This window comes from Marmota monax, unplaced genomic scaffold, assembly GCF_021218885.2.
Source record: "Marmota monax isolate L192 unplaced genomic scaffold, Marmota_monax_Labrador192_F-V1.1 WCK01_AAM20220418_F8-fsc00149, whole genome shotgun sequence".
Classification (NCBI taxonomy): domain Eukaryota; kingdom Metazoa; phylum Chordata; class Mammalia; order Rodentia; family Sciuridae; genus Marmota; species Marmota monax.
The window spans coordinates 2,424,488-2,436,725 of NW_026693170.1; the positions used below are offsets into that span (position 1 = coordinate 2,424,488).

Below are 12,238 nucleotides of genomic sequence, written 5' to 3' on the forward strand. Positions count from 1 at the left end.
CACACCCAACCTGGGTCCCCAGCTGCTCTCGCCTTCCAGCAGGCCGAACTGGGCTCGAGACTGGCCTCTCAAGTCCCATCTCCTCTGTCGCTCCCTCCACCTCTCCTTTTTAAAAAAAGGCTTTAGTGTGTGTGTGTACGATTTTTTTTTTTTTTGAATTGGGGATTGAACCCAGGGGTGCTCTACTATTGAGCTATAATCCCCAGCCCCTTTAATTTTATTTTGAGACAGGGTCTCTTTGCGTTGCCAAGGCTGGCCTCAAATTTGTGATCCTCCTGGCCCAGCCTCCTGAGTCGCTGGGATTACAGGCGTGGGCCACTGTCCCTGGCTATTACATTTAAATCTGCTTTTGTTGTGATGAGGGAAGGGATCCCACCTGCCTGGACAGTGGTGGCAGGAGCCTGTTTTACCTGCTGGGGTGGCTGTAACAAGGAACTGGAGACCTGGTGGCTTAAACTTTCTTTGCAGATGTGGAGCTGGAAGTCCAAGGTCGAGGCTCAGCAGGTGTGGCTCCCCCAGGCCCCTCTCCCTGCTCGCATAGGGCCACTCCCTCCTGGTGTCCTCAGCTGGCCCAGGCCCCGTGGGCACCCTGTGGGCACCCATGCCTGGACATTCTCCTTTGTCCTATAAGGACCCTAAAGCTACTGAACCAGGACCCACACTAGGTCCTGTAACCTTCATGACCCCTGTAGAGGCTCTCCAAATACGTGGGCCTTCAGCTTAGGGATCTGGGGGTCACAATTCAGTCCAGGCAGAGCCGGTATCAGGGGCTGACAGAAACACTGCCTGGATCAGAGAATCTACCCTAGAAGATGCTGCGTCTTGGGGTGGGATCGTGGATCACGCTTCAGAAGGAGCTGGGCATCAGGGCAGCTGAACCCTCTGACCTTGCCCCCTGCTCTGTCCACGGCCCTCAGCTCTAACTGCCTTCCCCTGGGGCTTTGTCTCAGCCACTGACCCACCAGGGCTCCCTCCCCGACGTCTTCTGGAGCCTGAGGCACAGGTGAAGGGGGCTGGCGGACTCTAGGGCAGGAGCCCTGCTGGGCTGTGGCTTCTGCTCACGCCCCATTGGCCTGAAGTTGGTCACGTGACCAAGCCTAGCTGCAAGGGCACCTGGGAAATGTGGTTTTTCTGGCCAGCACCATGTGCCTGGGGAGGACCTGGGGAAACGGAGGGGCGGGTGGGGAGCTTGGTGAGCAGCTGCTGCCCAGGGGGGGCCGCAGGGCCCCGTCCAGGTCCCAGGGAGCAGCGGCCACGCCCCAGCCCTCAGCCTGGCCTCTGGCCGACCTGCTGGCCCATGGGAAGAGGTCAGAGCCCAGGCCTGGTGTCCACATTCCCTCTGGGAATTCTTCCTGGTCCTCTAGAGTGCTCCCCCCTCCCGCCCCCCTGCTGTGACTCAAGGCCACACATTTGGTGGCTTAAAGTAACCCCCAATTTTTTATCTTACAGTTCTGGAGATCGGACCCCAAAATGGGTCTCACTGGGTACTGTTCAGCTGTCAGTGTCCTTTCCCGAGGCTCTGGGAGAGAACCCGTCCTCTTGACTTTTTCAGCTTCTAGAAGCTTCTGACACTCTCTGACTCACAGTCCCTTCATCTTGAGAGCTCTCATTGGCCCGCGGGGTCTCTCTCATCAGTCACTGTGACCCCAGACCCTGCCTGGGTAGTGGCCCTCCCTCAGTGTCCAAGTGCCTCTGGCCACTCTCCCCCAGTCTTTGCTTCTGTGGTCACACATTGCCTGGGGTACTCAGGACCTTACCCCAGCTCTGCGGCCTGCAGAGTCTTTGCCATACAAGGAAACTCACGGGATGAGGACGTAGGGGGCTTTGGGGACCATTATTTAGCTTATATAGTCTCCCTGGTCACCCCCAGGGCAAAAGCCAGCCCCAGCCTCTCACATGGCCCTGGGTGATCTGCCTGCCTCCCCGTCTCCCTCTCTGCCTCTACCACACTGGCCTGGCCTCCCTGCTGCTGTTGAGCCTTTGTGGGTGCCTGGAATGCTCTCCCTCTAGAACCCGACGTGGCTCCCTCCCTTCCCTCCTTCATATTTTTGCTTGTTGCCTTCTCAGTGGGGCCTTCCCTGCCTTCCCTACTAAAAAATCTCAGCCCCCCAATACTCCTGACCCCCTCCCCTCTCTGCTTCCCTGTCACTCGTCACCATGAGACACATGGCACTTAGTTATTTATTGTGTTTCTCTCTCCCCTGCCCCGTGGCCTCCAGCCGGCAGGAGTTTCTGTCTGTTCAGTTTCCTGTGGGGCCGAGGCTGCCGACTGAGCCAGGGCTCATTTACTGCTGAGTAAGTCAAGGGGCCACAGGCTGAGGCCACTCTGCACCTGCGGTGGGTGGGGCAGAACAGGAAGCTGCTGCCCGAGGGACTGGGTGAGACTCGGTGAGGGACTGGGTGAGACTGTGCGGCGATGCCAGGAGCTGGCTGCAGGCTTGGGGAGGCAGAATTTTGAGGGGGCTCCAGCTGCCTGAGCAGGGCGGGGCTCCAGCACCGAGTTAACCCGCCGGGACTGTCACTTGGGCCAGGTGTCCCCCTGGGGGGACCTGTGGGTGGGAGCTGCCTGGTGCGGGGGAGGGGCTCCAGGGGTCGCTGGAGGCCGCGGTCAGTTGGGGGCCCTCTGGTGGTGCCCATGAGGCCACCTGACCACCCCACCCTGTGAGGGCCTGGCACCCAGGCTGGTGGCCGGGCCGGTGGTTGGCGGAGCAGGTTGATGGCAGGTGGGGACCTGCCTGGTCCTCCCAGGGGCCTGGGGTGGGTGCTGGGTCTGGGGCCGACTCCTCCTGTCCAGTTCTGGGGGCCCATCCTGCCAGGCCTCGTCGCCTGTGCAAGGACCCCAGAGGGCGGCCGAGTCCTTGTCCCCTCCACTCGCTCAGGACTTGGGCACGAGCTGGCAGTAAGGGGAGGAGTCGGGGTGCAGCAGGTCCTGGGGGGACAGGGAAGACTCGAGGGTGAGGGGAGCTGTGAAGGAGGTGGGAGGGACAGAGGTGGGAGGAACCGAGGTGGCACACTGTCACTCAGAGGGAGTGACACAGGGACACACAGGAGGGGACATGAGGGACTGAGACTCAGGCCCAGGAATGGTCTCAACTGGCGTCCTGACCTGCTGTGTGACTCCAGGCAATCCCTTATCCCTCTCTGGGCCTTGTTCTGCCCATGAAAGTCCCAGGACATGGACCCGTTCTACAGAGGAGGGGACTCCAGGCCCAGGAGGGGAGCGGGCTCGCCCCGGGCGTCGTGGGGAGCTGGGGAGTGGGCAGAGGGAGGACCGTCCCCGACCTAGTTGCCTGGGTCCCCACATACCTGGTACTGGTGGGCCTCTGGCTCGGGCCTCAAGGGTAGAGGCAGGGACGGGGGCTGCGAGGAAAGAGCACCGGTGAGCTTGGTCCCCTCGGCGCCCCAGGACCTTTGACCTTTGGGGTTCCCGCAGGCCCAGATCCCAAGTCCCCTGGAAGCCCCTGGGGGCTGTGTTCGTGGGTCAGCCACAAGGCTCCTGCCCTTGAGCCACAGCCTTCACTTTTAAAGTTTCTCTTTTCATTAAGTTTTGTAATTTGTGGCCCCAGTGGAAGGGGAGACTGTCCCCGCCTGGGAAGTCCAGGAGGGTACAAGAAGCCAGGCCACCCGCCCGGGCGGGGACTAGGAGGGCCCACTGGGCCGTTTCCAGAATAAAACGCGTGGACCTTTGAATGTCACGTGACCTGAGTGTAAGGAGGGCCAGAGCGGGAGAGTTGGTGGCAGGTGACACCCCGTGGGCAAGCTCACAGCCCCTCGGAGGGAGGAGGAGGAAAGGAAGCCCCCGCCCGACTGGCAGAGCTGAACTGTGTGTGTGCCAAAGGACACTGGATCCAAGGGACTTTTCTGCGACAAGAGACAAAGGGAGGTGGGGACAACTAAAGGGACACTTCTTTAAACAACCCAACAGGAAACGGAGACCAAGGCAATGTTGTGGACGACTGTGCACCCAGAGCACTGAGCCCGCAGCACTCAGCCAGAGCACTCAGCCAGAGCACTCAGCCCAGAGCACTGAGCCCGCAGCACTCAGCACAGAGCACTGAGCCCGGAGCACTCAGCCCATGAGGAACTGGAGGGATCTTGCCCTCCAGGGGATAAAACGCTGGTCGTGCCCAGCGGTGTGTCCCTGACCACCAACTACCCGGTCTTGCCAGACCATCCTTAAAGTAAAGCCTGGATCTTTGCAGACCTGTGTCCCTTGGTGTCTTCTTTGCGCCTGGCCAGGTGAGCGGGTTTCTCACGTGTGCCAGGGGCAAGGGCGACTTCCTCTCAGGGTCTTTTCTTTATGATTTTTAAAATAAGGAGGTGGGGAGGCTAAACTGGGTGTCAAGGCGCCCCAGGCACCGTGGCCAACTCGGAGGAGAGGCGCCCTGTTAGAAGCCGGTTTTAGGGCCCAGGCGCTGTGGTGACGCCTGTCATCCCAGCAGCTTGGGAGGCTGAGGCAGGAGGATGGCGAGTTGGAGGCTAGCCTCAGCAACTAAGTGAGGCCCTAAGTCACTTAGACCCTGTCTCAAAATTTAAAAAGTAAATAAAAAATAAAGAGGGGGCTGGGGGTGTGGCTCACTGGTCAAGTGCCTCTGGGTTCTGTCCCCAAAAACTAACAAAAAACCGGGCACGGGCTTTAGGGGGCCATGAGGATGGGACTCACCAAGGCTGCGCTCGTGGGCCCCGTGTTACTGAGTGGGGTCGCCAGGAGGACTGGAGAGGGCATCACTTCGTACACATTGTTGTCACCTGAAGCAGAGGATGGAGGGGGGACCAGCTGGTGATGGCGCCCCAGCAGCTCAGCCCGTCCCTCCGTTGACTCATTCATTCGCTAACATTGGTGCACCCCCAAGGGCACTGGGGAGCCATGGAGGGCTTCAGAGCAGAGGAGCTGGATCCAGGAATCCCGGGAGGGACCCTGAGTTCCCCATGAGGATCCCCCGCATGATGGCAGGAGGGACAGCCACCGAGAAGGAGGAGAAGCAGCTTGGGGGGGGGGCCTGGGATTCTCTGGGCTGAGTCCAGGCCTCCAGGGAGGCCCCTGATGGGGGGACGGCGGAGGGAGGTGGCAGCTTACCAGTGTCCGCGTGGGGGCCCAGCTCCGGCTTCCCTGAGGCCGTCGCCCTGGGGTGCAGGGAGGGAGCCCCGTTAGGTGGTGGGTGGAGAGAAGCCAGGAGCCGCCCGGTCCTCCCTCCCTCCTGCCCTCGGGGGAGCAGGGACGCACCTGGGGCCCCTGCAGCCTCGGGTCACCAGGAGGAAGGCCAGGCTGCCGGCCAGCAGGAGCCCGGTGGAGAGACAGCCGATGATGGTGGCAGCCAGGAGCCCGGCGTCCAAGGGCGGGGACGTGGCCGGCAGCTTCTGAGGCTTCTCTGGGGGACGAAAGAGGACAGTGATGTCCCGGGGCTCTGCCAGCCCTGAGGGCACAGAGTCCCCGCTCTCGCCCCTCGAGGTCTCCGCTTCCAGGGACCTGCTGTCCCCTAGATGGACCTCCGAGGTGTCCCCACGCTGCTGCCTGCTCTGTGTCCCTCACTCCCCAGCTTCAGAGACCCGAGGTGCTGGCTGCGCTCTGCGGGAGATGTGGGGACTCGCAGCATTCTTGAACCTGCCCTCCTGGCTTGGACCCCGAGTCTACCTGACCCCCAGCCTGGGGACCTCCCAGGCTTTATTCTCAAGCTGTTGTCCCCAGCCCTCTGGCAGCTAAGCAGGTAGACTCTGAGGTCAGAATGCAGGGGTTCAATCCTGCTGGCTGTGTGACCTAGGGCAAATTACTCAACCTTTCTGTGCCTCGGTTTCTCCTTCTGGGGAGCAGGAGTAAGACTTCGACCTCCACTGTCCAACCAGGTGGGTTCTGTGTCGTTCCACAGACGAGGAAACCGAGGCACAGAGGTGGAACGACTCGCCTGAGGGTTCATGGTGCTCGGGTCCTACCCAGGCCCCCTGGACACTTGACGATCCCTCTGCAGCTCCAAGAGAGGGGCCCCGGGAGCCCCTGAAGTGGGTGTGAGTGACCTCAGGCTCAGTGGGAGGGGTCACCGTGTAGACTGTGTCCTTTGTGTGTATTTGTGTGATCAAATTAATTCGCAGTTTGTGTCTCTCATTCATTTCTCTCAACCTCTTCTATTCAAAGTGTCTGAAACCTGTTTGAAAATGTAACAGGGGACAGGGGGCCACCCACACCCAGGTTTGGGCTGTGTCCAGGCCTATCTGGCCATTGTCCCCAGCAAGGCGGCTCAGTTAAGCCCATTCTGCAGGCCCAGAGGCTGCCTTTGGCCCGGGCCGAGAGCTTTCTACTCTGGCGAATCCTGCAGGTGGCAAGATCAGATTAAGTGGCTTCTGCGGGTGACTCAGGCAGGTGGGGCCAGGCAGGAAGTCTCCAGCAGCCGCCCATCTCAGCATCAAGGTCCCCGCACCCCACGGCCCAGGCTTCCCGCGGCACCAGGGCTCTCCCTCCCGCCAGCCTCCGGGTTCGGCTTGCTCTGGCCCTTGTCAACCTCGCGGAGGACACCAGGCCCTGCCCAGGGCCTGCCACAGCAAGTGCACCGGCTGCTCTGACGTCACTGTCACAGGCTGAATGTCCCTAATCTGAAAATCTACACCCCGATGCTCCAAAACTGCAGCTCCTGGAGTTGACATAACCCGAGTGGAGAATTCCACCCAGAAAAATTGCATAAAGCCGGGCGCTGGGGGTGGGGGGGCGGGGGGGCGCACACCTGCAATCCCAGCCGCTTGGGAGGCCGAGGCAGGAGGATCAGGAGTTCAAAGCCAGCCTCAGCAAAAGCCGAGGCCCTAAGCAGTTCAGTGAGACCCTGTCTCTAAATAAAACACAAAATAGGGCTGGGGAGGTGGCTCTGTGGCCGAGTGCCCCTGAGTTCAATCCCTGGTACCAAAAAAAAAATGTGCAGAAAACCCCTCCCAGGCCGTGTACATCAGGTGCCTGTGAAACATAAAAGAGTTTCCTGTTCAGACCTGAGTCCCACCCGCAAGACACCTAATTGTGTTTATGTCGGAATTCCAAAATCCAAACGTATCCCAAATGCAAACACTTCTGGTGAGATAAGGGACACCCAACCTGAATTGTCATTGTTATTTTCCTTTGCCTTGATTTTCTCCAACAATGACTAAGTCATTTAATTAATTAGGACATAAAGCCCATAAGTGAGGACGTCTGGAAGACGCTGCCTCTGGTAAGCTGAGGGCTTCTCTGAACCTCAGTTTCCTCTTCTGTAAAACAAAAGAAAAGCACGCATCCTTACAGGGCTGCTGGGTGACCACAGGCTGTTGGGGAGGGAGCTCTTCTGGGAGCTCATGCCCCAGGGGAACGGGGTGCAGCTGAAGCCATCGTCCCCTTCGGCCACCAGGAGTTTTCTCGCGGCTCTGCTGCCTTTGAGACTCTGCCGAGTCTCCATGGATGGCGGCGGCCTCCCTGGCCGTACAGGCTTTTGCCCCTTGGTGGGCCTTTGTTTAGTTCCACAGCTGAAGGGCAGCAGCTGCCCCTTCTCCAGCTGGGAGGCCCCGTGAGTCTCTCCAGCCCCGGCCTTGGATTTCCTGTATGTGAAATGGGCTCAACACATCACAACCCGAGGAGGCGGAGGGCAAGTGTTCAGGAAGCGCCCTGACAGGACGCAGGCTGATGGACAGCCCTGGGTCAGGCCCAGAGTTTGGAGAAACCTGCGCAGAGTTGAAGGCACGAAGGTGCCACCAGGTTTGGGGACGACAGGCACAAGCCGTACGTGCTTCTGAGCCCCGTTTCTGCCACTTACTGGCCGGGGACTTTGGGCTTCCCTCTGTCTGCCTCGGTTTCCTCAACTATAAACTGGGGGCAGCCACAGTAGCCCCCCACGGCGGCTGCCCTAGGCCACGGTGTCCTGCGGCAGACTTGCTCTGCCACCCTCCTTTACAGTCAGGAACTGTTATGTGACACGGGCTTTCCCAGCCAGATGGACCCAGAAGGGACCCGCCCTGCGAAGCTGGTTCCCAGGATGCCAGCTAAGCTCACAGGCCCTATGATGTCCTGCCACAGGCCCTTTGCACAGGCCGAGCCTTCTGTCCAAACACCTCCCCCAGCTTCTTAGAACTTCCGTGAAGCCTGTTGAAGGGTCGCCTTTCGAGGGCAACTTCCCGATGCCACGTGGGTCCCCTGTTTACGCCCTCGTAACTCCTGTACGATTTTTCAGTGCTGCCACTGTTCCTAATGTTGTATTTTTATGAGCTGAGACCCAGGTACCATCTGTATTCCCTTTTGGGCAGAAGCCCTGGGAGGGCAGGGCCAGGGCTGCCTGTCACTACTGTGTCCTCGGCACTGCCCAGCCCAGGCGGGCACAGAGGGGGCCCTTGGGGAGCGTTTGCTGAAGGATGGGTACGTGAGCAACTGAGCCACTCAGTGCGCCTGGGAACCCCAGGCCTGCCTCGGACTCTGATGTCCTGAAGTCACCGGTGTCTCGATTCCCCCCTGAGCAGAGCAGAAATCCAGCCCCCGCTGCACTCGAGGGTCAGTCAGGTCACACCGCGAATCAGATCACATCCCTGTTTAAAACCCGCTAGTGGCTTCTCAGCAAATGCCCCCCATGGCCTGCGAGCCTGGCCGTGTGCCCCCGCCTGGCCTCCAAAGCCGCCTTGCTCACCCCTTGGAGCCTCTGCGTCCGCTGTCTGCGCTCTGACTATACACCAAGCCGGCCCAGCCCCAGGGCCTTGGCACCTGCCGCTCCCTCTGCCAGGGCCTCTGTGCGGGTTCCCTCCTGTCCTGGCTCATTAAAGCTGCTGGAACCGCGCAGCGTACACCAGGTGCCTTGGAAACCGTGGAGTGTGGTTCTCACGGTTCTGGAGGCTGGGAGTCCACGGTCATGGGCCAGCATGGTTGGGCTCCGTCAAGGGACGCTGTCTTCCTGCTGGGTCCTCACGTGACAGGGGCTGAGCCGCTCTCCTGGGTCTCTTCTAGAAAGGGCCCTGACCTCGTCTGCAGAGGCTCTGTCTTCTGGCTTCATCACCTCCCAGTGACCCGCCTTTTGGTCTGGGGACACAGCTCAGTGGTACAGTCAGTACTTGCCGACGGGTACAAGGTCCTAGGTCCCTCCCCACCGTCACCAAACAGCAGGGATAAATGCCAAAGGCACCACCTTTTTTTTTGTCCTGGGGATTGAACCCAGGGGCACTCGGCCACGGAGCCCCACCCCAGCCCTGTTTTGTACTTTATTTAGAGACAGGGTCTCACTGAGCTGCTGAGTCTGGCTTTGAACTCGCGATCCTCCTGCCTCAGCCTCCCGAGCCACTGGGATGACAGGCGTGGGCCACCACACCCCACTAGGTCCCCCCTTCCAATACCGTCACCTGGGGTTACGGTCCCAATGTATGAATTTGGGGGACATGACCTCCCGGCCATCACCCCTCTCTCCTCAACCTCCCTTGTCTGGCCTCCCTGATGACCTTCCCCATGTCACACTGTCCCATTTCGTCTTCCTTAGTAAATCATAGCTTCTCCGTGCCTCGGTTTCCCCACCGGTAACAGACACAATAGTGGCTCTGCCTCTTGGTTTAAGGTAGAAACAAGTCACCGTGGGGCAGTGAGTCTTAAGCAGGGGTGACATTTCCCCTGGAGACCTTTTGGAGGGTCACGACCAGGAAGCCACGTGGTGACCAGGGACCCGGGATGGGACGCTGGACTCGCCCTTGGCACCCTCCGGGGCTCCAGGTCATTGGGCCGTGGGAATCGCCTGGAGGCAGAGGGCGAGAAACTGCGCTCTGGGGAACGCGCTGAGGGTGGCACTCAGCTGCCAGTGCTGCTGTCCCCTGCCCTGTCCCCGTGCTTTGCCTGAGTGTCAGCACACCCTGACCTGTGCACATGAGGATGGAGAGATGCAGTGTCTTCCTCAGGACCAGGCATACAGGAGGTGCTCAATCAAGGTTTGATTGACCCCTGCACGTGGCGTCACTGAGAAGGTGCCTTCCATGGGGTCTGTCACAGGCAGACACTCTGGGGCGCTTTAGTTAAAGCGCTTGAAGACTTAATGACATCTGCAAGGCCTGGCATACAGTAGGTGCTCAATCAGTGTGTGGGGATGAACGAGAGAACCCAGGGAGCGGGTCTGTGTGGGGCCTGGGAATGGCGGCGCTCAGCTTCCTGCACTCACCGGCCACCCGGACCTCGGTCTTGGCCCTCATGGTCCAGGCGGGGTTGATGGCCACGGCCACCTGGTAGGTGCCGCTGTCCGACGGCTGGGCGCGACGCAGCAGCATGGAGCCGTTGGGGAAGCCCACGACGTCGCGCTGTCCCAGGGCGCTGCCGTCCCGCTGGGGCCGCTGCAGCCCAGGGATGTAGGTGAAGAGCCTCGTCCCCCCGTGGGCCTCCGCCCCCCGGTACCAGGTGAAGTCCTGGAAGCTGTCGGGGACACCCTGGAGGGACAGCAGAAGGTCCTGGTTCTTTTGAGGCTGTTCTGGAATCTTCTGGATATGGAGGGCTGCCCGGGAGCCGTGGGGTGGCCAGAGGGCCAGGATGCAGGCTGTGGGAAGGAACAGGGAGGCCCGAGATTGGGGCGCGGGGAGGGACCCCGTCATTCCCCTCCCCACAGAGCTTCATCTGGGGGCAGAGCCCGAGCTCGGGGCACTGGGAACAGGGCTGGCATCCATGAGTGGTGTCCCCTCTGGGCCCAGGAGGGCTTCCTGCCCTGAGGTACGGTGTCATCAGGATCCCCAAGTTCATTTATGGCACCACTCCTTCCAGGTGTGACACACTCAGGATCTGTGGTGCCCACCCCAGGTGACGTGTTACCATCCCCGACATTTTCCCCTGGTCACAAGGGGTACAGCAGGGAATCAAACACCAACCCCTTCCTGCCCCCGCGGTTCTAGAATGTTCTACAGACAACCTGGGAATGGACGTTACTCTAATGATTTCATCTTCCCCAATAATCGTCCCTTCCTTCCTAGAAGACACCCAGCCCTGGGCCCAGGGCCACCCTCCTCAGCCGCTCCCTCCTCACCTGAGAGCAGCAGGCCCTTTGTGAAGCAGCTCAGAGTCCCCATGAGAACAGTCCCCCAGTGTCCTGTGGAGATGCCAAAGGCCACAGGCGGGACCCCAGGAGGCCAGAGGGCTGGGCCCGCTGTCTGAAGGGCTCTGTGGGACTCCCGGTGCCGAGAAGCCCTGAGGCAGGCCCAGCCCCAGCGCCCCCTCCACAGCCTCCCGAGCTCCGTGCCGGTGCCTGAGATGGGTGCCAGGCACTGGTCGGACCAGTTTCCCAGGGTGACGGGAGCCTCCTGGGGCCTCCTGGACTCCTCCCCCGCCCTCTAGCCTCTTCTTCCCACTCAAAGTGACTGTCAGCAGTGAAGCCGTCACCACAGCCACGGTCCCAGCAGCCTCCAGGGCAGCCATCCCCCTGCAGCAGACCCCATCCAGAAACCACCTCACATCACAGATGAGGAACCCGAGACTCCATCCGCTTTGAGGCCAGGTGGGATTCCACCCGCGCCTGGCTCACTCTGAAGTGCTCGGCTGTTTCATTCAGGCACACTGGCCCGTGCCCAGTCCTGTGCTGGGTGGTGCTTGTGACACAGCGATTGGGACGTCCTGTATCCATCTTCAGCTGCAGGAGACCAGACCCCAGAGAGCCCCAGGGGACACCCCACTTAGCCTGAGGGGTAGGAAGCTTCCGGGAGGAGACCTGGAATGGGAGTCGAAATGGGTGGGGAGGATTGAGGTGTGGACAGGGCTGGGCCAGCCTCCGAGGTGCCCTGTGGTGGCTGCAAAGTCCCGGGTGAGGGAGGGGCTTGCCAGGCTGGGGGAGCCTGAAGGATCAACTGCATCTGGTTTGGGGACACAGCCTGGGCGCTGGAAGGTCCCGGGTTGTGCTGAGATTGTAGCGATTAGCCACATGGGCTAGTTCAATATAAGTTTAAATAGCCACTTAAAATATCAAAAAAATTAAATAGCCATTTAAAATGTCACATAATGTATTTCAATGTACATTTTAAAATGTATTAAAAAACGAGTGCTGGGTGTGGTGGCTCACACCTGTGATCCCAGCAACTGGGGAGGCTGAGGCAGGAGGATCCCAAGTTTGAGGCCAGACCTGGTTACAAAATGAAATCATGACAACATCACGATGAAGAGCCAAGGCCTGGGGAAGGGGCTGGGTCCCCTCCCCTCCTGTGGCCTTTCTCCAGGGAACCCAACTCCCCAGGGTCCCCACCTGCTGAACTGTAAATCACCGTCTCTAGGAGTCTCTAGGAGTCTGAGGACTCCCTCTTA

The 12,238-nt window shown here is 60.2% G+C and overlaps 1 protein-coding gene across 1 annotated transcript; it reads right to left on the reverse strand.

Annotated features, from left to right (window-relative positions):
* Positions 1-2,148: 2,148 nt before the first annotated feature.
* Positions 2,149-11,167, reverse strand: Ceacam19 (CEA cell adhesion molecule 19). Its single transcript, XM_046455822.2, is given in 7 exon segments — positions 2,149-2,929; positions 3,307-3,360; positions 4,664-4,749; positions 5,078-5,210; positions 5,212-5,369; positions 10,125-10,493; positions 10,974-11,167. Coding segments are annotated over 7 exon segments (897 nt in total). The 5' UTR covers positions 11,017-11,167; the 3' UTR covers positions 2,149-2,875.
* Positions 11,168-12,238: the final 1,071 nt, after the last annotated feature.